We start from the raw sequence: 27730 nt of genomic DNA, 5'->3' as shown, positions 1-27730 counted from the left end.
GTCACGGAACACTCAAAATTTATTTTGTTATCCTGATTCATTGGCGTCTTAATTTTGGATATTTTTTTTTTACTAGGACAAGAAGCTAAAAGATCCAAGAAAGTTCACATTCTTGACAATAAAATGTAGATAACAGAAGATATTTAATTCATAAGAATGTAACAAATTTGGAAATAAAAAAAATTATTGTGCATGGGGTTATTATCTACCTTCGATATGTCAAGGATGATCAAAAATGATTAGTTTTTGTATTACAACCAATTTAATACATTTCTGCATTTATTCAGATTGTACTCATTAAAGTTATGAAACAAGGATGAGTACCCATGATCAGATATAGCAGGAATGTTTGTCTTTATCTTATAGAAGTAAAAAAAATGGTTAATTTGTATAAACTGTTGATATAGTTCTAAATAAATACAGCCACAGTAAAACAAAGCAGAAACCTCAAACCCCATAAAGAGGAATCAGACAATGTTAGGACTTTGCATCAGTTGAGTCTTTAATGTCATTTATCAGGAACAGAACATGTTGAGGGAAAAGTAAATATTACAAATACTCTCAATGTTCTCCATAAAATATTAAATAAACCTTTCACACATTTAATAAATCACCAGAACCATATTACTCAGAGTGCACTATGCCCAAACTGATATGTTGAATAAAAGTTGTGAGAAAAGCCTACTAGTAGTCAGTCACATACTATAAAACCGACAGATTTGTCTTGCCAGACCTTTTGTTATGAGACATTTAATTTATCAATATGACAAATGATTAAATCTCTTGCATTTAAACATTGCATGATATTTACTCATTAAAAGCATTTTGTGGTTCTTTTCCGCTTTAATAAAAAAGTTTTAAGTCTATATAATCAGGTTGAAATCTCATGACAAAAGATCTCACCATAGTGCTTTGCCACAGTATTTCTGATGTTGGTCTCCCAGCATTATTTTGTTTCTTTCAGCATACGATTTTTTTTTTCTCTAGAGAAGCAGATCTGAGCAACATATATGAAAGTGAGTGCTTGAAACTGACATTGATTTTTTAAATTATTTCGGAATAGCCCTGTTGTGTTGAGTTTCTTCACAACCTGCATGTCATGCTGGCCTCAGACTTGGTTTCAAAATCAATAAAGAAGCCTCCAACGTGTTTACATTCCTCGTTTGGCAACATTTTAAGTACTGAGTAAAAAATAGGAATGATAGATCAGATCTGAGGAAGTGAATGTACTTTGAGGATTTCATGCCAAGCTCTCCCACTTCTTCTTCCTTTTATTCCTTTCGTGGGTCTAAACAGCAAGTCATCTCTCTCCATTTAACCCTATCTCTTGCGTATTCTATCACATCAACTACCTTTATGTCCTCTTTCACTCCACCAATGAATGTCCTCTTTGGTCTTCTTCCAGGCATCCTAACTGGCAGTTCCAGCTTCCTACTGTTGCACTCACTATCTCCTCTGCACATGTCCAAACCAAACTCTGTCTGTCCTCTCCGGCTTTATCTCCAAAACATCTAACATGAGCTGTTCTTTTGATGTACTCATTCCTGATCCTATCCATCCTCGTCAAACCCAAAGCAAACCTCAACATCTTCATACCTACTACCTCCAACTCAGCTTCATGTCTCTTTATCAGTAACACAGTCTCTAAACCACACATTGTTGGTCTCACCACCATCTTGTACATCTATCTTTTTATTCTCGCCAATATTCTTTGATCAGAAACGTAGATACCTGTGTCTATGTTTTTGAGCAATAGGAGCTTACAATATTAGGACCACATCATAACAAAAAGACGAAAACAACACATCTAGTTTTTTGTGGAGCCGTGACTGCTACTGTGTGGGTGTATTGTGTAGTGAGAGCCAGGACAGTGACGTAAACAGTGGATGAATATGTTGAACATTATTATCATACTTAGAGGTATCAAAATCCAATAAAGTAGATGCTAACCAGTCCATAAACAGTTTTTAAAGTTGTCGTGAACTGATGCTGCGACAAGGGAGGATTTCACAGTTTTTTTTAATAACATAGCAGGACAGATTTTTTATTCCTTCTGGTTCAAAACTAAAACATTTATAATAAATAAACCTGAACTGGATAACTAGAAACTCACCATAAAATCTTTTAAATACAATTTACTATCAATAAATTGTTTCTTTTGTAAGTAAAATCTCAAATCTAGCATATTTTCAAAAAAGTTTCTGCATTAAAATCATAGATTAAAACAAGCAAAAAAAAATTAAAAGCTGGTCAAACATGGACAAAGTTAGTATTCTCTGATAACAGATTATTTATAACAATATAATTTGTCAAAACTTTACTCTAATTTTGTATTAAACAAAACAAATGGGTATAGTTTCTCTCAATGTTGCTGCTAAAACTCATTACAACAAATTTTATATGGTCTTGTCTCTTAAACTGCATGTGCCTAATATTTATTACATCAAATCGGAAATATTATCACAGGTTGCAAAATCTAAAGGTTTTGGAGCTGCAACCATATCACCAGTGGTATTTGCCTTTAGAGGAGAAATTAAGACAGAAAAAAATAAAGATAGCAAATGTCATATTTCACTCTAAAAGCAGCTTCAACTTTTTCCAAAATTAAAGCTTTTTCTTCTACAATACACTAACAATTAGTATCTGACATGCTAAAAAAGGAGAAGCTAAAGTTTATTTATGAAAGCATTTTTGTGGTATTAGTTTTTACTTGAATTTTTTTTTTAAATTTCCTTCTTACTTCAGCTTCTAAGTAATAATTGGCCAAGCAAACTGATTTTGAAGAATTTTAAACTGTTCCCTAGATTACGTCTTCACATCTGTGTGGGTTCTCATGTGACAAATTAAATGAGCCCTTTGCCTAAAAGTATTTCCACAGGTGGTACACGAGAAAGGCTTCTCACCTGTGTGAGTTCTCATGTGAACTGTTAAAAAACTTTTTCGAGTGAAACATTTTCCACAAGTAGTACATGTGAAAGGCTTCTCACCGGTATGGACTCTTAGGTGAACTGTTAAAAAACTTTTGCGAGTAAACTGTTTTCCACATTTATTACACAAGAAAGGCTTCTCACCAGTGTGGCTTCTCAAGTGAGATGTGAAAATATCTTTTTTACTGAAACTTTTCCCACAAGTATTACATGAGAATGGTTTCACAAGTGAGTGTATTCTCATGTGGTAAGTTAAACTACTTTTTTGAATGTAACTATTCCCACATATATTACATAAGAAAGGTTTCTCACCAGTGTGGGTTTTCAGGTGAGTGTTAAAACTTTTTTTTTTGCTGAATTTTTTTCCACAGGTGACACATGAAAACGGCATCTCACCCGTGTGAGTCCTGAGATGAGTTGCATAAGTTTCTTTCTTAAAGAAATTTTTCTCACAAGTAACACAGTGGAAAGACTTTTCACATGCGTGATTTTTCACGTGATAAATTAAATTACCTTTTAAACTGAAACTTCTTCCACAGGTCATACATGAAAAAGGCTTTTCACCTGTGTGACTTCTCATATGATAAGTTAAACTACTTTTTTGACCAAAACCTTTTCCACAAGCATTACATGAAAAAGGCTTTTCACCTGTGTGACCTCTTACGTGATAAGCTAATTGACCTTTTTGGCTATAACTTTTTCCACATATCATACAGGAGAAAGGCTTCTGGTCCGCATGGATTCTCATGTGAATTGTTAAATGGCTCTTTTGACTGAAGCTTTTTCCACAAGTGGTACAAGCAAAGGGCTTCTCACCTGTGTGAGTTCGCATGTGATCTGTTAAATGACCCTTTTGACTATAACATTTTCCGCAGTTTGGACATGAAAAAGGCTTCTCACCAGTATGAGTTCTCAGATGTCTAATAAAGGTGCTATTATGAAAAAACACCTCATTGCACATTTTACAAGAATACTGTCTCTTAACTGAAGAATTTTTCTTGAGCACTTTTTGTTTTCCACCATATGCATTATTTCTTTTAGGTCTGGTCGTCTGAAAAGTTTTATTTTGTTTTGGCACTTCCACTGTCCGTGATCCTGAAACTTTTGGATTTCTTCCTTCCTGATTGTGGTTCTTAGCTTCAGGAATATCTTGAGAGTTGAGTTGGTTACTGTTTGGTTCTAGTTCCATGCAGTATTTTTCTTCGTTAGTAAGAGTTACCATTAAAGTATCCGTCTCTTCCTTTAGCACACGCTGCTCTTCATCCTGTCTGCCAACGTCAGGATGAAGCTCTTCCTCTTCTTCTTTTATCTGTATGCATAGTAGCTCCTCTTGGTCCTGTTTTATCTGGAGATGTTCAAGTTCCTCTTGCTCTTCCTTTATTTGCAGCTGTTCTAGTTCCTGCCGATTCTCTTTTATCGGGAAATGTTCTAGAGCCTCCTGCTCCTTTTTGACATGCAGATGTTCAAGTTCCTCCTGGTCTAAACTGGAGTTCCATTCCTGGCCACACAGCTGCTGGTCATTAAAAACCTTATCCACTTGAATATCATACTGTTGAGGCGGGTCTGGAGCAACAGAAAGAAAGACAAAAATAAACATTTTAAAGAGTTAAATAAACCAAACTTTAATTAAGGTATTGTCAACAAGCCACTGATCTGCAGAATCAGACCGGTAATAAAAACCATCCAGGTTTGGACAGAAGAGGGCTGCTCAGCTCTACAGGACTGTTTTGAAATCACTGACTGGGATGTTTTTAAAGAGGGCGCTGACCTAGAAAGCCTCACATCATCTGTGCTTTCCTATATCCACTTCTGCACTGATGCTGTCCTACCCACGAAGATCGAGTGTTTCCTAACCAGAAATCATGGGCGGACCACTCGTCCCTGCTGAAGGCTCGGGTTGCAGCATTCAGATCTGGAGACAGAATGGCCTGCAAAGGTACAGCCGCGCACCAAGAACCACTTCCAACAGCAAGAATCCATGTGACATTTCCAGAGGCATCAGAAACATCACGGACTACAAGTGCAGCGACCAGCATGCCTGTCTGATATCCTCTGTTATCGTGCCTGGCTGTCCCCAAGAAACCAAGCATCACCTGCCTAAATGATTGTCGTCCCAACGCTCTGACCCCCGTCATCATGAAGTGCTTTAAGAGGATCCTCCTCTTAATCATCCTAGTCACGTGAGCGTGACGTCAGCTGAAAACCCCCTATAGTGCATCAAGGAAGCCATCCCTTCTGGCCTGGACAGCCTGCAGTTTGCCTACAGGGAGAATCACTCCACAAAGGATGCTGTCTCGTTAGCACTGCACTCAGCTCTGACTCATCTGCAGCTCCCAACACCTATGCTAGGATGCTCTTCATGGACTTCAGCTCATCATTCAACACCATACTACCAGACATGCTGGCGCTGAAGCTCCACAACCTCTCTGCTCCTGTATCAGTGACTTCCTCACCAACAGACCCCAGGTGGTGAGGATAGGGAAACGCATATCTGCTCTACTGATGCTCAACACAGGAACGCCACAGGGTTGTGTCCTCAGCCGAGCTCTCTTCACCCTTTCCACCCAGGACTATTCTGCTGTCCACTCCACAACAAGGCCCCACTGTAGTGGATCTCATCTCCAACAATGATGAGTCCCACTACAGGGATGAGGACAGCAATCTCACACAATGGAGCTTCAGGAACAACCTGATCCTGAACACTAGTAAGACAAAGTAAGACGAGGTAATAATAGACTACAGGAGGTCCAGGAGGACTGAACACGCTCCTAGACACACGGGGAGGTATGCAATTTGCTCCTCAGAAACAAACCAACAGGTAGAGTGAATAAAATTCTCCTGTGTACATCTACCTGGACTGCACTATGTTAGAAAATCTTGCAACAGCAATATTGGGTGACATTTCAATGATGGTACCAGCTGCAACATATCCTTTTTACTTCTTTTCTCTCTTTTTTAATCTCTGCTCTGCAACCTTTAGCATTTAGATTTATCATTTGTGTCCATTGTCAGCATCTACTACCTTGAGAGCGTCCACCTGGCTAAAAATGACATTAGCATGAAAAATTCTAATTTATAACACTTGGACTATATCAGTCAACAATTATATCACTTTAAACATTCCTTTGCAATCTAAATATTGCACACACTTATATTGCAATGATGATATATTTGCAATATATTGTGTACGCCTATTGTGCACCCAGAATGTGAACCTCACAGCTCATGAAACAACATTGGTGGCTTAAACTTATATTACAGTCCTGGTACACAATCCTTTATGTTATGCATTGTTCACTCTTCTTCTATGGGAGATAAAGGTACTGTAAAAATGACCTGGGATCACAAATGGATGCTTCATTTTCTAGAGTATCGTTCTCTTTTCTAAATGTTTATCCAGCATTTATCCTCTTCTTTTACCCTAAAAATATGAGTATGTTTTGTGAGAAACCTTTAAGTATAAATAATTACCAGGGAAAAGTCACACTCTAATCATGTATAATTCACTGACAAAAGAAATTATAATAAAAAAAACATACACTCAATTAATATTAGAATGTTTTACAGCCGCAAGATGCAGCTTCACTGAACTTCCTTTGTAAATATACACATACAGAGCATCAAAAAACTGGATAAGCTGTATTATAGGATATAAAAAAGACAATTTTCAACTAAACATTCTCAGAATTGCTTAGAAGAAATCTCAGACACTAGTGAAAGGAAGGGAATGTGACACTAAGTAAACAAATACAGCAGAGATCCAAAGGAAAGATCCATAATATTAACAATTAAGTAGAACTGGGTGTACAATTAGCATGCAGATGGGAGTCCAGGTGACCAGTATAGATAAGAGCAGGGGGGAAAGCAGACAACAGGAAATGGTGTTGTAACAAATTCCTTCATCAAAGACAGAGCTGCTAATACTTTACTATCATCGTTCTTACAGAAAAATGTAAAGTAGAAAAGATTTATCAACCCTTTAGTTTCAGCTATTGAATAAATACAAACTAGAATGCAGGAAATAGTTGATGACAAAGCGGTAAAAGAAACGCAGTGAGAAATAAAGATCTAACAATATGCCAAGCAACTGGAAAAAGGATGGTCAAATTTTCTTTTCTAGTTGTTACCATGTAAGAAAGGAGCTCTTAATGCAAAGTGGGATGGGAATTTGCTTGTGAAAAATAAGGGATAGTGTAAAAGTACTTCCAATTTAAAAACAGCTGCACTGCAAAACACAAACTGTGCTGTAAATCGACTGTCATTGGTGTAGAATTATAGCTTGGAGCCCACAAGACGGGCTTGAATTGAGCTTGTGCTTTAGTTGGCAAAAAAATAAATATTTAAAAGTCAAACAGAACCAAAATAGAATAAAGGTTTATTAAATATCAAAGTTTTCCTCTATAATCTGTCATAATACTGTTCAGGTTATTGAACTGTCAATGGGATGACATTTCCAAGATGAACACCTTCTAGTTAAGTTTCATACCCCCAACACTAACGTTTAAGAGATCTCCAGTTGTTTTTCTTATATATATATATATATATATATATATATATATATATATATATATATATATATATATATATAATTATCTGTCAATACTGCTTCAAAAATCGGTCTAAATTTGAGCGCAGAATCGAAAGCTGTGTCGTCAAATGCTTTGTAGAAGCAATAAATAAATAAAATAAAATACACACTCAGTGAGACACAAAGCTGCCATTGGTAAAATCTTATTATCACCTCCGGTGTTTTATACCTGTTCGGTGTAAGATGACCTCTGCTGTCTGGCTGAAATTCAGCAGTCTGCGCTGATCATCTACCTCCTCCTCGGATTTGACGATTATTTCTTCAAACTCAGGGATTATTTGCTCAGACGGAATTTCCTCCTTGCTTTTGAACTCTCTGTGAAGCTGAACTGAAGACATTTTCCCCCGCAAACACTCACAAATAACGTTGTAAATTAACGTCCAACTGAAGGAAAGCTAACGCTGCTCATGTTATGTTTTGGACCTTCCGCGTGTCACAGTAAAGCGCCACGGAAGAAACTTTTCAGTAACTTTTTGTTCCGCTTCGAATTTTCCCAGATCGGTAAAAAAAAGAAAACAAAACAAATGATAGAAAAAAACGAAAAAACAAACAAATAAAAAAAGAGGTGTATCTCCCAGCAGTAAAGACAACTCAGTGATCCATTAAATAATTAAATTACGGTACCATGTGGAAGAAAGACCAACAAAATAGCGATATCAGAATCAGAATTGTGAAAGAAACAAAAAAAAAAAGTTTAATACGAGAATGCAGCTTTCACGAGATTCATAAAGACCTCAAGAGGAGGTGGGGATGCTCCTTTCAGTAAACCTGCAAGGAATAACACTAGTCTACCCACACCCATGATTTATGTTTATGATTTAGAAAAATATAAACATAATTTAAGATAAAAATTAGCATTGATGAGGCCACAAACCCCAACAGGAAATCATGGCCATCTCTTACAGAGTAAGATGCTGTAGGAGATGTTGTCTTTGAGATTTGTTTTTTATATCAGAATTAATGGTTTTGTGGGTTCTGATATAGGATCATTATTAACGTTTGTAAAGAACACAAAGAACATAAGTGAGAGAACCTTATAGAGGAACAAATATCTTTGTTGTTTTAATGTGAAAATTTAATGGCAATTAAAGGGACTAGATCCAAATCTCAGGATTAAATGACAAAAATGCTAAATTACCATTTTGTCTTTATTTTCCTCATATTAAAATATAAGAAGGTAATACATTAGGAGATAACACAACTGAAGAAAGCAGTAGTCTCCACTACTTGAAATCCGGTACACCTTATATGTGGACAAAAACGCACAAATATACGTTAAGTCACTGTGCGCCTAATGGTCCGAAAATACGGTACCTGCTCAAATCAAGGATAAATACAATCACTTCAAGAACTTTTTACTTTATATGTGACCTTTCAAATACCATACGTCAGTAAAGGTTTTTCTTCAGGTCCTGTGTGGAAAAGGCTTCTCATCAGTGTAAATTCTCATGTGATCACTTAAAATACATTTAACCTAAAGCTTTTTCCACAGGTCATTCACTAGAACCCGTGGAACCGTTGTGTGTCCTCACATGATTGTTTAAAGACTTTTTTTGAGTGAAACTTCTAAAACAGATCACACACGCATAGGGCTTCTCCCCAGTGTGCGTATTTATGTGAGTTTTTAAGGACTGTTTTTGAGTAAAACTTTTTCCACAAAGCTCACACGAGAAAGGTTTCTCACCCGTGTGAGTTTTCGTGTGTAACGCTAAGAGACGTTTTCGATGGAAACCTTTTCCACAGGTCATACAGGTAAATGGTTTATCACCTGTGTGAATTCTCATGTGCTCAGTCAAAAAACATTTTCGTCTAAATCTTTTCAAACAGGTTTTACAGCAGAAAGGTTTATCATCTGTGTGAATTTTCATGTGTGAAAGTAAATGCTGTTTTCGATAGAAACCTTTTCCACAGTTTATACAGGTAAAAGGTTTATCTCCTGTGTGTATTCTCAAGTGCTCAGTTAAATAACGCTTTTGACCAAATCTTTTTTCACAAGTCATACAGGAGAAAGGTTTATCCCCTGTGTGAGTTCTTATGTGTTCAGTTAAAGAACCCTCTCGTCTAAAACCCTTTCCACAAACCGTACACAAGAACGGCCTCTCACCTGCGTGAATTCTCATGTGAAGTACTAAATCACATTTGAGACTGAAATTCCTTCCACATGCCGTACATGGGAAAGGCTTAGCTGTGTGAGTTCTTAAGTGAATGGTTACGCTAAACTTTTGACTGAAGCATTTTCCACAAAACTCACATGAGAACGGCTTCTCGCCTGTGTGACTTCTCATGTGAATAGTTAACATGCTTTTATAAATGAAACATTTTCTGCAGATCTTACACGAGAAAGGCTTGTCACCTGTATGAATTCTATTGTGTCTATTCAGGTGACTATTAGAAGAAAATGTTTTATCACATATTTTACAAGAATACAGTTTCTCATCTTTGCTCGTTTTCTTGTGGCCGTGTCGTTTTGAGCTGTCAGAATTGTCCACATGCCGTCTAGTTTTCTTGCACTTACTATACTTTTTTGCCCCTTCATTTATCTTTGATGCTATGTTTTTATGATCGTTTCCTTCAAGGTGATGGTTCTCAGCTTCAGGAGTGTCCCTAGAAAACAGTTGATTCATGTTTGGTTCTGATTCAGACAGGTATTTTTTAACATTAGTAAGAGTCCCCATGCAGGCATTAGTCTCCTGCTTCATTATAAACTGTTCTTCATCCTGATTTATGCAGAGCTCCTCTCCCTCTTGTTTTATCTGCTGATTTTCCAGGTCATCCAGCTCTTCTTTTATCAGCATGTTTTCTGGTTCCACCTTGTCCAAACTGGAGTTCGTCTCTGGGTTAAAGAGCAACTGGTCACCATGATCCTTCTCCTTTACAATTTGATTCTGTAGGAACTCTGGAAAGGAAACAGGTCAAGGTCAAAAAATAAAATAAGAATTTTAGAAACACTGTCCAGTGAAATGTTTCAACGTTTAAACTGAACACTGAATTACTGTCAGTATAAATATTACCCTATTGAATGACAGGCATTCCCTCTTAAGTGCTGAATCACAGACTAAATATTAAATATTGACTGTTACATACTGTCATAATAATAGGAAATGATAAGATTTGAAAATTTAAATTTAAAACCTAAAAGTACTTGATATAATCCGATAAACATAAACTTAAGCCATTAAAGAAATACTTTTTTAATTTCCCCTTGGGAACTGTTATTTTCTGTCAAAGTTAAAACTTGTTAGCATCATAGCTAACTTTCTGCTAGTTCAATTAGCCACATACAAAGTTTATTTGCCAAAAACACAGAATACCGTGTTTTTAATATGAATATGGTTTAAACTAAACTCAAATACTTTTTTTAAACAATCTTAGACAAAAACAACATAAATAGACAAGCACCAACTAATTTATGCTCCAGGATTACTTGTGGGTGGAGAACCACAGGGTTCAGTGTTTGGGTCAGTTCTCTTTATTATTTACATGCTTCCACTTGGTAAAATTATCAGACATTAGGGCTGGACGATAATTCAATAACAATATATATCGATCGATAAACGTATATCGATGATAGAAAAAAAGGATCAATAAAAATATTACAGTCATTACATCCTCCCAACCAATCTCACTCACACACACACACACAGACCATGGACCAAGCTCTGCCCACTTCAAAAAGCTCAGAGAACACGCGTTCTTCTTTTCTTTTTATAAAACTTGCAGTATTGGTAAAAAGTTGGTTGAATAAAGGTTTGCGTTTGAATTCAGTGTGTGTGTTCTGTATCCAAAAATAGGTCATTAAGCAACAGCATAAAATGGCCAGGGCTACACTTAAAATATATGTTTTGAATTTGTTGATAATTATCTATAACGATCAATATGATTTCTATTAGGTAATTTGGTGAAATGGTGCAAAAATGTGTTGGGATTGCTCTTTGGAGAATTGACTCAAGGACTGAACCCTGTGGTACTTCACAAGGAACCCTAGAATTTGAAGAAGATTTGTTATTAACATGAACAAACTGGAATCTGTCCGACAGATAAGATTTAAACCAGCCTAATGCTTTTCCCTTAATCCCTACAGTATGTTCAAGTCTTTCTAGGAGAATATTGTAATCAGCTGTATCAAATGCAGCACTGAGATCTAACAGGACAAGTACAGACACAAGTCCATTATCTGAGGCCATGAAAATATCATTAGTGACCTTCACCAGTGCTGTTTCACCAGTGCTATGATGAGCTCTAAAGCCTGACTGAAACTCTTCAAATAGGTCTTTACTTTGTAAATGTTTACAAAGTTGATTAGCAACTACTTTCTCAAGAATTTCAGATAGAAAAAGAAGATTATATAGGTCTGTAATTTATTAAATCGTCTTGGGGGGACAGATTATTTTTAAATAGGGAATGTTACTTCCATTTCGGGTGACAAATGAGAATGATTTTGTTTAATTTAACGGTAAATGTCTTATTGCTCCTTTAGATGAAAAAACAAAACAAAACATAAGATTGGAATATTCAATAGACTGATCACGTGAAGAAAGCCTCACAAATTAACCCATTAACCTGCGTTCAAACAACTTTCCTCGTCGGTAAAACGTTAGTGGCGCAGATGTTTTACCTATTCGGTGTAAGATTATCTGGGGTCCCCAGCTGAAATCAAGCAGTCTACGAGAATCATTGCTCTGTTCCTCGGACATGACGATGATTTATTTAAACCCTGTAATCTTTTTCTACGTTAGAACATAAAAAGCTCTTGATAAACTCTCTTTGAGGCTACAGTGAAGACATCCTTATTGCAAAAAAAAAAAAAAAAAAAAAAAGAATACTAAGGATACAGGCATCTGGGATTTTCTCCGTCCAGAAAACAAAACACGGAAGTATCTTCCACCGGGTGACATATGCAACTGTAAGGTACATTACCGCCACCTACAGGAATGAAGCGTGAAGTGCACATTAAAAGCAAAACTCGAGAACAGTGGCTTGTATCTCATGTGCTCTTATGATTATATATTTTGACCCCCTTATTTTTGTTATCTCCATAGTGAGTTGTCATTGTATGATCAATATGTTTTCCCTGCATTTGATAAAAACAGACAAAACAGATTCTTCCAGGCTACAACTATCACACAGTTATAGTCGTTATTGTTTTGAGTGCCCCAAATTTTTTTGAGTGATGTTTAAATCAGTGTCCCCATATCATTTATGTTTCAAATACTACAGCCAATTCTATTTGTCTTATCTTCACCTAGAAAGGTAAGCTAAAAAAAAAAAGGGGGGGGGGGGGGGGGACAGACAAAGAACAAAGTTACTCAAAGCTCTCTAGATGATTTGGATTTAAGCAACTCTTTTCATTTTATCAGCATGTTTTGACTTGACTGGAAGTTACTGCCACGGTCCTAACTGACAGAGAATCTCTGGATTGAGCTAAAGATTAGGGCAATAACAAAGAGGTTTTCTAAGCCCATAGAATTAGAACTCGTCATCACATTCAGATGTTCAAAAAAGCAATGAAAAAAGATGATCAGAAATAGTTTACACTCAACTTCATACGCATAGTTCAATAGTTTCAAATTCCAATAAAGATTATTCCGTTGATTATTGATAAGGGAAGAGACACAGTACAATATATCAATATATCTCTTCAATTGTAAAATGAAGAGGCAGTTTTGCAAAGAAAAAATAAATGATTATTCTTAGGACTATATATTGTTTTACTGTCTTTTCATTTCCTATCAGAAACAAACTTCTTACTGCAGTAAAAATGGGACTTGTGGAACTGTTATTTCTCTGCTCAGAGAAAAGGTGGTTGCAAGGTGGCACTATATAAATAAAACTGAATTGAACTGGATTGGATCTTATTTTATGATTGTATTTTGTTGTTTTGTTTCCTAGATTGTGCTTTCTTTAATAATCCCCTCATGCTTATTATTCTCAAAATGCATGAGTTTTTTTAGATTTCTGTTTTTTCCATTTAAATCAATTTAAATCAAAGTTAAAAACCTATTTTTTTAGAGTTGCATTTAAAAGTTAATGTTGAAGTTTGTAGTCCAGCTTGTCTTATTCTGTATTTGACCTGCTGCTACTATTCCAATGCAATGTGTTTGCGTCTGTAATGTTTCCTTCTGTCTCTGTAATGCTCCTCTTTTTTTGTTCAGCACTTTGAATCTTGTTGTTACCTAAAAGTGCTTTCTAAAAAAGCTTGCCTTCCCTTTGCGTTTTTCTAGCCATCTTAGTTCATACTTGTGTGAATTATGTTCTTAGTTCATTCTTTGGACATTTTGTATTGTTTTGTTATCTACCTTAATGGGTTTCTTTGTCTTATTCTACAGGACACAAAGAAGACCCTTTAAAAAAAGCACTGCTTCAATCCATAGGATTCTTACTCAATAATGGGAAATTACTGTGAGAATGAACTTTGATATTTTAAACAAAACTAGATTTTGTTATCCCTCCTTTCATTTCCTGTTTCCACTCCAGTCCAGTAGGTGGCGATAACGCGGCTTACAGCCGTCCGTATGAGAATCAGTGAGGCTAATGGCGGATGGTGGTTTGAATCAATTTTGCAGGCGGTTTCTCTCTGTCTACTTGAGTGTTTACTTTAAGAATGTCTTCAGTTCAGCTTCAGAGAGAGTTCAGCAACGAGCAGGAAACTCCTGCTGAAGAAATCCTCGTCAAGTCCGAGGAAGAGGTCGATAATCAGAGCAGACCCCCGGATTTCACCTGGACACCATTGATAATCTTACCCCGAAAAGGTATGAAACAACAATTTTTATTAAAGAGTTTAGGGAAAGTCCTTGTATGCGGTTTTAGGATTTCTATTGCTTTCTTAATTGGGGCCAGTTTATAATAGTCCTACCCAGGAGTGCGTGCCGCAGAATGCAGAATAACACAGTTTTGACTAAAATAACACAGTTTTGATAACTCCGCATGTTACTATCTTAAAAACAGCTGCAATAAGAGGGCCTAATAGAGATTACAATTTCAATAACACACTACACATCTTTTGTATCAATAATGGCATGCATCAATTAAATAAAAAATTACAGTTAAATGTATTGCAGTGGAAACAAAGCAAAGTTTTCAAGTACTAGGTTTGTCCTATAGGTAATAACGTGCACATTCTTCAGTAAATAACCATAACTAAGTACAAATAACTGCATGGTATAATTTACTCAACAGATAAACTTACCAATATGACAATGCTATTCTATAGATTCATGCACCAACACATTTTCCCAGCCACCAGTTGTTAGAGGCCCTGGAGAGGCACACGTCTGCATTTCTTGGCTGCAAAATAAGCGATCAGGACGTCATATGACAGTTTATGAACCACCATTGGTGCTGAAGACAGCCAGACCGCATAAAAGTTCCTGCACACAGGACCACAGTTTTAATGAGCGTGTGTTTTGGAAAGCTTCGCTCAGCAGAGGCATCTGTGACAGGGAGAGTCAGTGCAATCCACAGACTGGGACATACCTCTTGAAGCTGATTTTCATGCAGAAATGTCAGCATTTCCAAGGCAGACATATGTGGTGGCAGCTGAGAAAGGTTGATGATTTTCTGCATCATCCCAGGTCCATCAATGTCAGCTGATCCCTCTTCTGTAAGAGTGTTGTGTAGTTCATTGCAGAGATTCCATTCACTTTGCTGAAATGAAACAACACTCTATATTTTTCTTTGGCTTGATTCATTGTGTCAAACCTCTCCTGGAGTGACATTAAAGCGGAGCCCACAGCACAGTTGAAAAATGTGATCTCAAGTTTTTCAAGGTGTTGTGCTATCACAAACTGTTTTAAGTTATGTAATGTTTGATAAATAACTCTCTGTCTGTTAGGTATTGTCTGGTGAATATCAGCTCAAGAGCTGATATCAGGACAATAGTTGAAAGGGATGAATTCAAGCACTGGCGTTCTTTTAACATCAAACTATGCACACAAATAGAACAAAGGAGTGACAACTCCTCTTCAAGTTCAAGAATTTATTAACAGAAATAAAATCAACATCACTATAGAATGCTGTTTGTCTGAATTAACACTGTATTTCAATCAATTAATGAATTGTGCCAAAATCACAGCTCCGCCTGGCATACTATACTGCCCACTAAAACCTCTGTGGAACAAATGTGCTTCAACTGATTCGGCCCTACTTGGCTACAGATGTTGTAAAGATGTGGATTTATAAAATCAGGGTACTATTCTGTTTTTATATTTAGTAACAGGTGCAATAGTGGTTCCACTTTTTGCCTTACCTTTACACAGATGCAAAACGTTTACCTTTAGACCTCATAATTGTGAAGCTAATCTTGATTTATTTTGTTGTGTATTTTCAGGCAGAAATTACTTGCAAAACCCCTCAAGGATTAATGGGTCACAACTTTATACAATTTCTTGGAATAATTTTTGCTGGGCATGTTTTCTGAAACACATTTTCTCTCTGAAATTTTTACTGTTTTTTTCCCCCCTGCCAAGACCTTCTACAGAGTGATGATGTGAAGGAGGAAGAACACCCTCTCTGTGAGCAGGAGAAGAGCTCCAATTTTTACCAGGAGGAACAAAAACCCCCTCAGATGAAACAAGAGAAGGATGAGCCCGGACATCAGTGGATTAAGGAGGAGCTTGAACATCAAGAGACTAAAGAGGAGCCAGAACATCAGCGGTTAAAAGAGGAGCAGGAGGACCTCTATGTTAGTCATAATTTAGAGCAGCGTGCTCTAAAACCAGAAACTAATACCTTTATGGCCATTTTTACAAATAAGGAAGAATCCCACACTGTATTAAAACCAACCATCTCTCAGGAACCCCCTGAAGGCGAGATTCAAGAAAATTCAGGATCAAATAGAAATAAAAAGCATGTACAAAAAAGAAGACATCATAAATCCAGAGATCACAATGAGAATCTTGACAGTTCCAAACAAAAAAGGTGCAAAAATACTCCCAAGGATAAGAAAATGTATTCTTGGACTATTTCTTGTAACAGTCTTTTGACTAAACAGATGACAATTAAAACAGGTGAGAGTAATTTCCTGTGTAAGATTTGTGGACAACGTTTTAGTTCAAAAGGTCCATTAACAAGGCACATAAAAATTCACACAGGCAAGGAACTTTTCCCTTGTTTGACCTGTGGAAAACATTTTATTGAAAAATATCGACTGTCTGTTCACATGAGAACCCACACAGGTGAGAAGCCATTCTCATGTGATATTTGTGGGAAGAGTTACAGTCAAAAAGGCTCTTTAACTGTTCACATGAGAACGCACACAAGTGAGAAGCCTTTCCCATGTGTCACCTGTGGGATAAGTTTTAGTCAAAAAATATCTTTAACTTATCACATGAGGACTCACACAGGTGAGAAGCCTTTCTCATGCGGTCTTTGTGGAAAATGTTTCAGTCAAAATGGCTCTTTAACTATGCACATGAGAATCCACACGGGTAATAAGCCTTTCCCATGTGTGACCTGTGGAATATGTTTCAGTCAGAAAGACTCTTTAACTATTCACATGAGAACTCACACAGGTGAGAGGCCTTTCTCGTGTGAGGTTTGTGGAAAAGGGTTCACTCGAAAACAAAGACTGACTGATCACTTGAGAACTCACACGGGGGAAAAGCCTTTCCCGTGTAGTCTTTGTGGGAAATGTTTCAGGCAAAACCGGTGCTTAACTACTCACATGAGAACGCACACAGGGGAGAAGCCTTTCCCATGTGTCACCTGTGGGACCTGTTTCAGTCAAAAAAATTATTTAACCACTCACATGAGAACTCATACAGGCGAGCGGCCTTTCTCCTGTGAGGTTTGTGGGAAAGGCTTCACTCGAAAAAATAGGCTAACTAATCACTTGAGAACTCACACAGGTGAGCGTCCTTTCTCCTGTGAGGTTTGTGGAAAGGGTTTCATCCAAAAAAGTATGCTAACTTGTCACTTAAGAACTCATGCAGACGAGTAACCGTTTTCATGTGCCACCTGTGAAAAAAGTTACAGAATTAAATGGCAGTCAATGGCTCACATCAAAACTCACGTAAATCAGTGAATGATAGGGCTGTACGATTTTGCCAAAGGTCAAAACTGGGTTTGGCCCTCTCCTTTTTGGTAGCAGATACAAATAAAGCAGTTCCATAGCAGACACAGGGCTGTTGAGTATGGTAATAGGAAACACAGAGATGGAGGGGGGCTCCTCCTGAAGTCCACGTTCATCTCCACAGTTTTGAGCGTGTTAAGCTCCTGTGCCCGTAATCACAAAGATTATCAAAGTCCTTTCAGAGAGTTCCTATCTTAGCCTAAAAATCCCTACCTTGGAGTCTTAGCTTAAGAGCGATTCAGATAGTTGCTGAGTGCTACTCTGAGGAAGGAAATGATAGAAATCTTTATCTTGGTTAGGAGGTGTGGTTGACCCCGTTGCCTGTAGTGACCCTGTCTTTTAAGAGCTGTGATTGGTTGGCGGCCGACCCAGGTTCGACTCCGACTCTTGGTGCTTTTACGCACCGGCCTGGAAAATGAGAAGCGCTGCAGCATCGAAAGCGAGGAGATGGTATCACACAAGCAAACATCTAAATTATCTTTTAGGCTACTGACATTATGCAATACAGAAAATAATTTCTCATTTATTTTATATATATTTTATTTGTAAATTTTTCCACTTTAATTAATGATTATCTAAAATTTTTACCAATTTACTTATTCTCTAAGAAATTACATTAGCTAGAGCCACCTTTACCCCGTCCAGCCTCTCAAACTAATTAATTTCCCCCTATGGGGGTGATAAAGTTTATATTATCTAGGTATTAAAATTGTTTGATATTTTTTATAGAAATGTATGTACTCATTTTCTCTTTGTTTAGGTGGTGGATCAGCCAATCAGCTTTCCCTGTTTCCACCATTTTCCCTGCTTCAGACACTCTTAGGCTCACTAAAAGTCATCTTCACTACTCTAACCCTACCCCTAACATTTTTTTGTGAATAACTTTTATCCTACTGAGGTAAAATTCTAAGAAGAAATTTGGAATTTGGGAAATTTGGATAGATTTTTCCTAAAATTATGTCATTAACTGCTACTTTTAGACTAGGGCACAGGTTGTTCTGGCTGCACCAGAGAGCCAGCCTTCAATCTCTAGGCTGATTTATTATAGTCCGATTATAGTATCTTATTTCTGTAACAGAATGGTAAATAATGCACCAGCAGAAACCAATATTAAAATTCAAATGGAATGATTTTTTTTTTCTTACCTGCTGTCTTGTTTGCTGCACCTGTTTTCAATGGATTTTCATCTATTTTGGATGAACCTGAAAATTAAATAGATGAGAAATGTAATTTATAAAAAATAAAATTAAAATTAGGTGTTTCAACAAAATTCAGGGGGAGTTTAAAAGGCTAATTAAAATGTTGAGTAATACAAATTTCTAAATAATTTTAAAAAGAATGTAAAAAAAAGTAATATGTACTAGTAAGATTTTTTGATAGGCATTATATTGCTTTACAGGATTGATCTTTACAAGTACATGTTTTCTATAATTAATGAATCACATAATGAGGCTTATAAAACATTGTCAATGTAATGTTTGATTCTGTTTTGTTTTTCTAGTTTAAATGATTAAACCTTTTTTGAAGGTCAATGTTTTTCTTTTTTTATTGCAGTATTAAATGAAGTTGACATACATAATTATATTAAAAAGATTTTCATTAAAAAAAATGTTGGATTAGCTAAAACCTGGATTAGCTAAAATTACAATAGGACGGTCAGGGCTGTGGTGTTTGGAAAGGAACATGATGTACCTTAAAGAACTATTCTTTTGATTTGGTTTCATGTTTTACTTTGGGGGGGGGGGGGGGGGCGTTTTAGGTGGGCCTGATAACATTTCAGTGGAACAAGACACCCCAAGTATGAGATTACTCCTTCCTTTCTTAATCTGATGATTAAAATGTTACCCCATTATATCGTTAGAATAATCAATACAATGATGTGTTTTGTTTTGTTTTTATTTTTACAGTGCTGTGAAGTTATTTGCCCTTGTAAAGATGTAAACATGCCTTAATTGCCTTTAGTTCCTATGCTCCACTTATCTGGAACAAACTTCCAGAAAACTAAAAATGTGGAAAGTCTGAGTTCTTTTAAATCAAGATTAAAAACACATTTGTTTAGGATTGCCTTTGACGGTTCTAATGAAACCGTTTTACTGAAACATCACTAGTCCAACTTTGTAGTCCAAGTGTTTTTGATGTTTGCTTTTAGTTTCTATTTTCCCATGTTCAATTTTGTTTCTACATTTTATTCCTACTTGTTTTTATTCTGTTTTATGTTCCTATATTTTAAGCACATGCAAAGCACTTTGCATTGTCTCTGTACTGAAATGTGCTATACAAATAAATTTGCCTTTGCCTTTTGCCTTTAATTCACCTTTTTATTATGTATAGATTGTAAAGTACACAATTTAAAACACGTCTAATAAATTAACTATTTTAAACAAAGCCAATAATTGTAATTTCTTTTTTTTTTTTTTTTTTTTTTTTTTTACAATAACTTCCCCTTCTTCCATCGCCTGTTCTCACTCCAGTCCAGTAGATGGCGATTAGGCGACTTACAGCCCTGACAGTGAGGGCTTTTCTGTCATGGCGGATGCATACAAAACGGTTTTTCTCTGCGAGCTCAACGTTTGAGTGTTTGCTCTAACAATGTCTTCAGTTCAGTTTCAAACACATTTAATAAACGAGCAGGAATCTCCGGCTCCAGAAATCATTGTCAAGTCCGAGGAGGAGCAGAGCTGGCCGCTGGATTTCCCTCCGACCCCACTGATAACCTCAAACCGGGAAGGTATGAAACACACATTTTAATAATCCCTTATGAATTAAACAGTTTAGGCGAAGTTCTTGAAAGCAGTTTAAAGTTAACGAAGCAAATAGGTGCGAGACTCCTGTGCTGCGCGGGCGGTCATCTAATCAGCGGGCAACAAGTAATTTAACCCCAGCTGACGCAGTGAGAACTTTCTAATTTCTTAATCATGCACGTCGAAAGAGATGTTTACTGTGATCGACAAAAAGACGATAGTCTGTTTGAGGGTCAAATAAATCATTGGCATGCACCACGCAGAGAAAACAAATAAGAACATGCAGAAACAACTAAAACTGGGGTGAGAACTGGATTAACGTGATGGGCTATCACTTGAAGAAAAAAACAACAGTAGACCTCAGGGTGTATTTAGCAGTGAAAGTAATAGCATTTCCAAACGCGCAATGCCCAGAACTTAAGGGATTTAGATTGAACAGGTGTGTAGTCGTAAGAATAATCAGGGGGAAAGGCAACAGTTTGCTGGAGGATTTGAAGAAGGTTATGTGGTCTGATGAGATTTACCCTGTTTCAGAGTGATAGTAATTTACCATATAATGTAGAAAGGATTCCTGGATCAATGTGTGCTTCTGTGCTTTTTTGTCTGTCTTGTTGTGTCTCTGCTCTGTCTTCTGTAACCCCCAGTCTCGAGGCAGATGACCGTTCATACTGAACCTGGTTCTGCTGGAGGTTTTTCCTTCCCGTTAAAGGGGAGTTTTCCTCTCCACTGTCGCTTCATGCATGCTCAGTATGAGGGATTGCTGCAAAGCCATGGACAATGCAGACGACTGTCCACTGTGGCTGTATGCTTCTCCAGGAGTGAATGCTGCTTGTCAAGACTTGATGCAATTTGCTGGGTTTCCTTAGATAGGAAACTTTTTGACCAATCTGTATAATGTGATTGAATTTGACTTTGGAAAGTGTCTTGAGATGACATGAATTATGAATTGGCGCTATCCATCCAGCCATCCATTATCTATGCACACTTATCCCTCATGGTGTCGCGTGCTTGTGGCTATCTCCAGCATTCAAGGGCGAGAGACAGGTTACACCCTGGACAGATCGCCAGTCTGTCGCAGGGCAACACAGAGACAGACAGGACAAACAACCACTAACGCACACACTCACACCTAAGGAGAATTTAGAGAGACCAATTAACCTAACAGTCATGTTTTTGGACTGTGGGAGGAAGCCAGAGAGAACCCACACATGCACAGGGAAAACATGCAAACTCCATGAATTGGCGCTATGTAAATAAAATTAAATTGAATTGAATCGGCACATCAGGGTATGAAGAGAGGCAGGCGAAGTGATGCACCCGTCATGCCTAGTGGCTACTGTACAAGCCTGTGGGGGCAGTGCTGTGATCTGGAGTTGCTGCAGTTAGTCAAGTCGAGGTTAATCCAACAATATGAGTCCAAAAAAGTCTTCTCTTCTTTTTTTTTTTTTTTTTTGGCCAGGCAGTGTTTATTAATTGTACTGTTAAAGATTTCCTTTCATAAGACATTACCTATAAATACCAAATAAAGTTTGTTAGAACCGTAAATCACATTCAAACATGTCAGCAAAGCTTGGTTTCCAGAATGCTCGCGGAAGCTAGCCTATAGGCTCCAGGACCTTGTGATCAAAGCTTAAAATAAAACAGTAAAAAAAAAAATTTATAAACCATTTGACTTTCCCTGCCTAACTCTGCCACAACTGTCTGTGCCTCTGTGTCAGTTCGGTTGACTTTGGGCACCCAGTTGGAAGAAGTTGGGCCAGAGTGAAGGCTGGTTGTCTGAGCAGCAAGCAGGTAGCTAGCTCAAAGTGGGGCTGTGAGGAGGCGGCTCCCACTCCTTCATGTGGGTCTCAAGCTGTAGGAAGCTCAACGCTGCTGGGGCTGCATTATGTGGATTTCTGTGCGGCACAGATGTGGCTCACACCTGGGTCAGCTTTGCTCCTGCACAGCTTAGAAAGATCATAAACAGCCTGTTTCCATGGCAGTCGACTTTTCAAGCTACAATGTTGGAACAGGGCAAGGATGTACTTAGCTTGGATTCTGCCTGGATATGTGGTAGTCTAACTTACTGTCTGATTTTATTCCCCATCGCCTGTTGCACAACAGTGTTCAGTTCAAGCTTAAAGATATTTCTCAGAGCAAATTTTGGGATGATGATGATGGGTATGATTTCTGAAAAACCTTCTGTCTCTGACCTTTTTACTGTTTTTACCCCCCTCTCTTCCAAGACTTTCTACAGAATGATGCTGTGAAGGATGATGATTTGGGTGACCACCTTCTTTGGGACCTGGACAGGAACTCCAGTTTGTACCACGAGGGACAAGAACCTCTGCAGATGAAACGGGAGCAGGAGCAGCCAGGACATCAGTGCATAAAAGAGGAGCAGGAGGAGCCAGGACATCAGCAGATAAAAGCAGAGCAGGAGGAGTTCTACATCAGTCAGAACGTAGAGCAGCCTGTGCTAAAACCGGAGACTGATATCTTTATGACCATTTGTATAAATAAGGAAGAATCCCACACTGAACCAGAACTAAGGAGGAACCAACTCATCAATCAGGAACCCCCTGATGCTGAGATCCAGGTTCATGAAAACTCAGGATCGAACAGAAAGATGGAGAGAACACGAAAAAAGAGACATCAGAAATGTAGAGATCACAATGAGAATCCTGATAGTCCAAATCGAAAGGGGTGCAAGCACACTCCCAATAAGGAAGTTAATTCTTGGAAAATGTATTATAAACGTTTTTCTCACAAGAGTCTTTTGACTAAAAAGATGGCATTTAAGACAGGTGAGAGTCATTTCCTTTGTAAGATTTGTAAACAAAGTTTCTGTTCAAACTTTTCATTAACTAGGCACATGAAAAATCACAGAAGTGAGGCTCCTTTCCCTTGTTTGATCTGTGGAAAACGTTTCAGTGAAAAATATGGACTGTCTCTTCACATGAGAACTCACGCATGTGAGAAGCCTTTCTCATGTGACGTTTGTGGACAAAATTTCTGTTCAAAATTTTCATTAACTCGGCACATGAAAATTCACACAAGTGAGGCCCCCTTCCCTTGTGTAACCTGTGGAAAGCATTTCAGTGAAAAATATCGATTGTCTGTTCACATGAGAACCCACAGAAGCGAGAAGCCTTTCTCGTGTGACGTTTGTGGACAAAGTTTCTGTTCAAATTTTTCATTAAGTAGACACATGAAAATCCACACAAGTGAGGTTCCCTTCCCTTGTTTGACCTGTGGAAAACATTTCAATGAAAAATATCGACTGTCTGTTCACATGAGAACCCACACAAGCGAGAAGCCTTTCTCGTGTGACGTTTGTGGACAAAGTTTGAGTTCACAGTTTTCATTAACCAGGCACATGAAAACTCACACAGGTGAGGCTCCATTCGTTTGTTTGACCTGTGGAAAACATTTCAGTGAAAAATATCGACTCTCTTTTCACATGCGAAGCCACTCGAGCGAGAAGCCTTTCTCATGTGAGGTTTGTGGAAAGAGTTTCAGTCAAAACAACTCTTTAACTGTTCACATGAGAACTCACACGGGTGAGAAGCCTTTTTCGTGTGGTCTTTGTGGAAAGAAGTTTAGTCAAAACAGCTCTTTAACTGTTCACATGAGAACCCACACAAGTGAGAAGCCTTTATCATGTGATGTTTGTGGGAAGAGTTTCAGTTTAAACAGCTATTTAACTAGTCACATGAGAACTCACACAGGTGAGAAGCCTTTCTCGTGTGGTTTTTGTGAAAGACCTTTCAGTCACAAAATGTCTTTGACTATTCACATGAGAACTCACACGGGTGAAAGGCCTTTCTCGTGTGAAGTTTGTGGAAAAAGTTTCACTCAAAAATTTGGGCTAATTACTCACATGAGAACTCACACCGGTGAGAGGCCTTTCTCATGTGTAGTTTGTGGGAAAGGGTTCATTCGAAAAAATAGACTAACTGATCACTTGAGAATTCACACAGGGGAGAAACCCTTTTCCTGTGTGACCTGTGGAACATGTTTCAGTTACAAAATATCTTTGACTACTCACATGAGAATTCACACAGGGGAAAGGCCTTTCTCGTGTGAGGTGTGTGGAAAAGCGTTCACTCAAAAAAATGGGCTAACTGTTCACATGAGAACTCACACAGGCGAAAGGCCTTTCTCATGTGAGGTTTGTGGAAAGGGGTTCATTCAGAAAAATAAGCTAATTGATCACTTGAGAACTCACACTGGGGAGAAACCTTTTCCTGTGTGATTTGTGGAGTTACAGGATAAAACGGTACCTATCAACACTCCCACAGGTGAGAAATCTTGATCGTTTACAAACTTGGAAGGACAGTTCTTTGATACAGATTTATTAAACATATACTTGCATCACACAGGCTAGGTTAAAGCTATATGGAAGCTAGGTCTTTCAAACGAAGAGCCTCTTTAACAAACTAGTTCTGTCATTGTCAGAAAATAAATCCTCCTCTGGTCATAATTACTAATCCAGCTGACAATAAACAGGCTTGAGCTTCATTACTAGAAACATTAGTATTGAAATTCCTCCTACAATATCAAAACAAAGTCATTTTGACCCTCAAAATGCATTAATGATGAGTAACATGATTAAAAGTACTGGCTTTGCGTTTAACACTTTAAAATTCTAGAGTAGACTAAGAATGAAAATAGAGGAAAAGCAAAAGCCAAATGCTTTACACAAAACCAAATTGACAATATTGACTTATTTCTGTAACAGGATGGTGAAAAAAAAATATTGAGATGTAAATGTCATGATTTTTGTTCCCTCACTCTTGTCTGTTGCAGCTGTTTTTGGATAAAAAAAAATATGATTGATAAAAAAGTTTCATCCATAATTTAAGTTATGTTCATAAAGCTGAAGAATGTAAAAATATGCTTAGTATTTACTTGCCTTTACAGGTTTGCTTGTTTTACAAATACATGTTTCGTATAGTTGATAAAGAGTCGGCTAACGAGGCATATAAAGGAATTGCCAGATGTAATGTTTGAGTCTGTTTTGTTTTTCTTGTTTAAATAATGAAGGTTTTTTGATGGTCAGTAAGCTAGTTTTTTTGTTTCAATTGCTATATTAAATTTGATTGACATAAAAAATTGTAACATGATTTACTTTTTCTGTATTGGCCAAAATCACAATAGAAGATGATGTTACCTTAAAAGATAATTCTTGTGGTTTGTTCATTTTTTTAAATTAGTGTTTCATGTTTAACATTGATGAGAATGAAATCTGCCTTTTAGAAAGAAAGAAATCTTTATTTGTCGTCGCAATTGTACATTCCAGTGAAATTTGTCTTCTACATTTAACCCATCCCTTACTGAGCAGTGGGCAGCTATTAAAGCGCCCAGGAAACAGCCTGGTAACATTTCAGTGGAACAGGACAACCCAGGCCTTTGTAGATCTGGTTGTAACAAACATGATACAATTTGATAGATTATCAGAATAATCAGTACAATGTTTTATTACAGTGCTGTTAAGAGTGCTTCTTCCTTATAAAGTAGCAAACATGCCATAATTCAATCTTGATTATTATTGCTAGATTATAAACTACACTGCATCGAAAATCCTTTAAACTGAGTTCAGTAAGGATTATTGTCATGTATGCTTGGTCATTTGTCAAATGTTTTGTTTTGATGTGAATGCGCATTTCAGAGGTGAGGAAGTTAAATTGTTACCTTTTCCTTTATTATGGAAGTTTGACACTTTGATGAGAGACCTGTTTCCTCCTTTGAAGATAGTACAACAGAAGAAGACAGAACATCATGGGTCAGAAATCTTAAGGCACTTCTCATATTAGGAAAACATGCATGGTGTGGTCATTGGAGCCTAACAGAATCTCTCTATATTTTTCAAAGAATGCTGTACGACCTGTTAAAGGAGCACCGATTCAATACATCTGATTCTTAGTTATATAATGAAAATTTATTCAGTACTCGCTGGAGTTCCACTCCCTCTGGATCCAAAATCTTGATGATTATCCTCATTGTATTCAGAGAAACAACAAACCCTCTTTGAATGGCACGCAGATCTAACCACTGATAGCCTTGTAGTTGACCACTACCAGACAGCTCTTCTTCCACGAAAGAGGCAATTTCTTCTGGATCCGTTTGTTTTTTTCTTCAAAACAGTCGTTTACACAATTGTACCAAGTTTCTGATACTGATAATAATTTGATGCTGGTGTGCTAAATTACTTAGTATTTGTACTTAGTATTTGTGAAACCGATGGCATCTTGCCAACAAGACGCTTGACATTCCCTGATTTTAGGGAAGACAGTGCTTCATGTGAGAGTTGTCATAAAATATAACTTTATTCTTGTAAAATTAGGACTTTATCCTCATAATATTACGACTTTATTCACGTAATATTATGACTCTATTCTCATAATGTTGTGACATTATTCTCGTAATATTATGACTTTATTCTCATAATGTTACGACTGTATTATGGGACAACATTATTCTCATAATGTTATGACTTTATTCTCGTAATATTATGACTCTATTCTCATAATGTTGTGACATTATTCTCGTAATATTATGACTTTATTCTCATAATGTTACGACTGCATTATGGGACAACATTATTCTCATAATGTTATGACTTTATTCTCGTATTTTTTCTTTTAAATCTTCTCTAGCCTGGCCCTAATACTCTGTCGTAGTACGGAATGTGACACTTTTTTTTGAATTTAATTTATGTATGTACACATACATAATGTATGTCTGCTGTTCTCGCTCCAGTCCATTAGGTGGCGACAAAGTACCTTACAAAGCTGTTTGGCTCTATTTTGGAGACCCTGCGAGACGAATATTTTTAGCTGTAAGAATGCTTTCAGTTCAGTTCAGCTTTAGAGAGATTTTATGAACGAGCAGCAAACTACTGCTGAATGAATCATCTTAAAATCCGAGGAAGAGATGGATGATGAGCGCAGACTGCTGGATTTCACCCGGACACCAATCATAATCTTTCATCAAATCGGTACTAAACATTTACTGCTATTGACATGTTAATTAAACAGTTTAGGGGGCGTTCTTGTATGGGGTTTAAAGCTATAATGCCTGAAGCTTCCCTGGCGGAGGCTAGTCTATAATACTCCTACCAAAGAAATGTTTGGCACAGAAAAACAAACGCAGATTTCTTGCTTATGTTACAAAGCTTTATTTTAATACACAAATAAGCGCAGGCACAGAAGTATTCAAATCCCACCCCTTAGCTTTGTACCTATTGTGTTACATTCTAGCGTGTAATTTCATTTTTTTTAAATCTTGTTTTATGTAATTTAATGTGAAATGACATAAAAACTCGCATACAAACGAAAAAAGTCAAACTTTATGTATAAATAGGAACATTTTTCTATTAAACTCTTAAAAATTATTGTGCAGTCAGTTACCTTCCGAGGTG

At 37.2% G+C, this 27730-nt stretch overlaps 4 protein-coding genes across 4 annotated transcripts; 2 read left to right on the top strand and 2 right to left on the bottom strand.

Annotated features, from left to right (window-relative positions):
- Nucleotides 1–1841: 1841 nt before the first annotated feature.
- On the bottom strand, nt 1842–7948 carry LOC105924497 (gastrula zinc finger protein XlCGF57.1). The gene is made up of 2 exons (XM_036145424.1): nt 7685–7948; nt 1842–4490 (listed from the first exon to the last, which is right to left on the bottom strand). Exons 1-2 carry the CDS (start codon nt 7851–7853, stop codon nt 2806–2808), a joined length of 1854 nt encoding a protein of 617 aa, XP_036001317.1. The 5' UTR covers nt 7854–7948; the 3' UTR covers nt 1842–2805.
- Nucleotides 7949–8677: 729 nt separating this feature from the next.
- LOC118565240 (zinc finger protein OZF-like) lies at nt 8678–12311 on the bottom strand. The gene is made up of 2 exons (XM_036145429.1): nt 12131–12311; nt 8678–10411 (listed from the first exon to the last, which is right to left on the bottom strand). Exons 1-2 carry the CDS (start codon nt 12207–12209, stop codon nt 9009–9011), a joined length of 1482 nt encoding a protein of 493 aa, XP_036001322.1. The 5' UTR covers nt 12210–12311; the 3' UTR covers nt 8678–9008.
- Nucleotides 12312–15990: 3679 nt separating this feature from the next.
- LOC105924177 (zinc finger protein OZF-like) lies at nt 15991–19116 on the top strand. The gene has a single exon (XM_012860055.3). It carries the CDS (start codon nt 16079–16081, stop codon nt 17450–17452), a length of 1374 nt encoding a protein of 457 aa, XP_012715509.3. The 5' UTR covers nt 15991–16078; the 3' UTR covers nt 17453–19116.
- A 963-nt stretch (nt 19117–20079) lies between these two features.
- On the top strand, nt 20080–25502 carry LOC105924178 (oocyte zinc finger protein XlCOF6). Its single transcript, XM_012860056.3, has 2 exons — nt 20080–20312; nt 22551–25502. Exons 1-2 carry the CDS (start codon nt 20174–20176, stop codon nt 24560–24562), a joined length of 2151 nt encoding a protein of 716 aa, XP_012715510.2. The 5' UTR covers nt 20080–20173; the 3' UTR covers nt 24563–25502.
- Nucleotides 25503–27730: the final 2228 nt, after the last annotated feature.

Source organism: Fundulus heteroclitus, chromosome 13 (assembly GCF_011125445.2).
Source record: "Fundulus heteroclitus isolate FHET01 chromosome 13, MU-UCD_Fhet_4.1, whole genome shotgun sequence".
NCBI lineage: Eukaryota > Metazoa > Chordata > Actinopteri > Cyprinodontiformes > Fundulidae > Fundulus > Fundulus heteroclitus.
Note: the sequence above shows the minus strand (reverse complement) of the source record. Positions and strands in the feature narration are given on the sequence as shown.

Excerpts from the sequence above, each read along its gene's own strand:
- LOC105924497 (XM_036145424.1), bottom strand. The coding sequence starts at position 7,853 with ATGTCTTCAGTTCAGCTTCACAGAGAGTTCAAAAGCAAGGAGGAAATT. Across the intron at positions 4,491-7,684 it reads GGTCATCTTACACCGAACAG|ACCCGCCTCAACAGTATGAT; the intron begins GTATAAAACACC and ends CTGTTGCTCCAG.
- LOC118565240 (XM_036145429.1), bottom strand. The coding sequence starts at position 12,209 with ATGTCCGAGGAACAGAGCAATGATTCTCGTAGACTGCTTGATTTCAGC. Across the intron at positions 10,412-12,130 it reads GATAATCTTACACCGAATAG|AGTTCCTACAGAATCAAATT; the intron begins GTAAAACATCTG and ends TTTCCTTTCCAG.
- LOC105924177 (XM_012860055.3), top strand. The coding sequence starts at position 16,079 with ATGAAACAAGAGAAGGATGAGCCCGGACATCAGTGGATTAAGGAGGAG.
- LOC105924178 (XM_012860056.3), top strand. The coding sequence starts at position 20,174 with ATGTCTTCAGTTCAGTTTCAAACACATTTAATAAACGAGCAGGAATCT. Across the intron at positions 20,313-22,550 it reads GATAACCTCAAACCGGGAAG|ACTTTCTACAGAATGATGCT; the intron begins GTATGAAACACA and ends CTCTCTTCCAAG.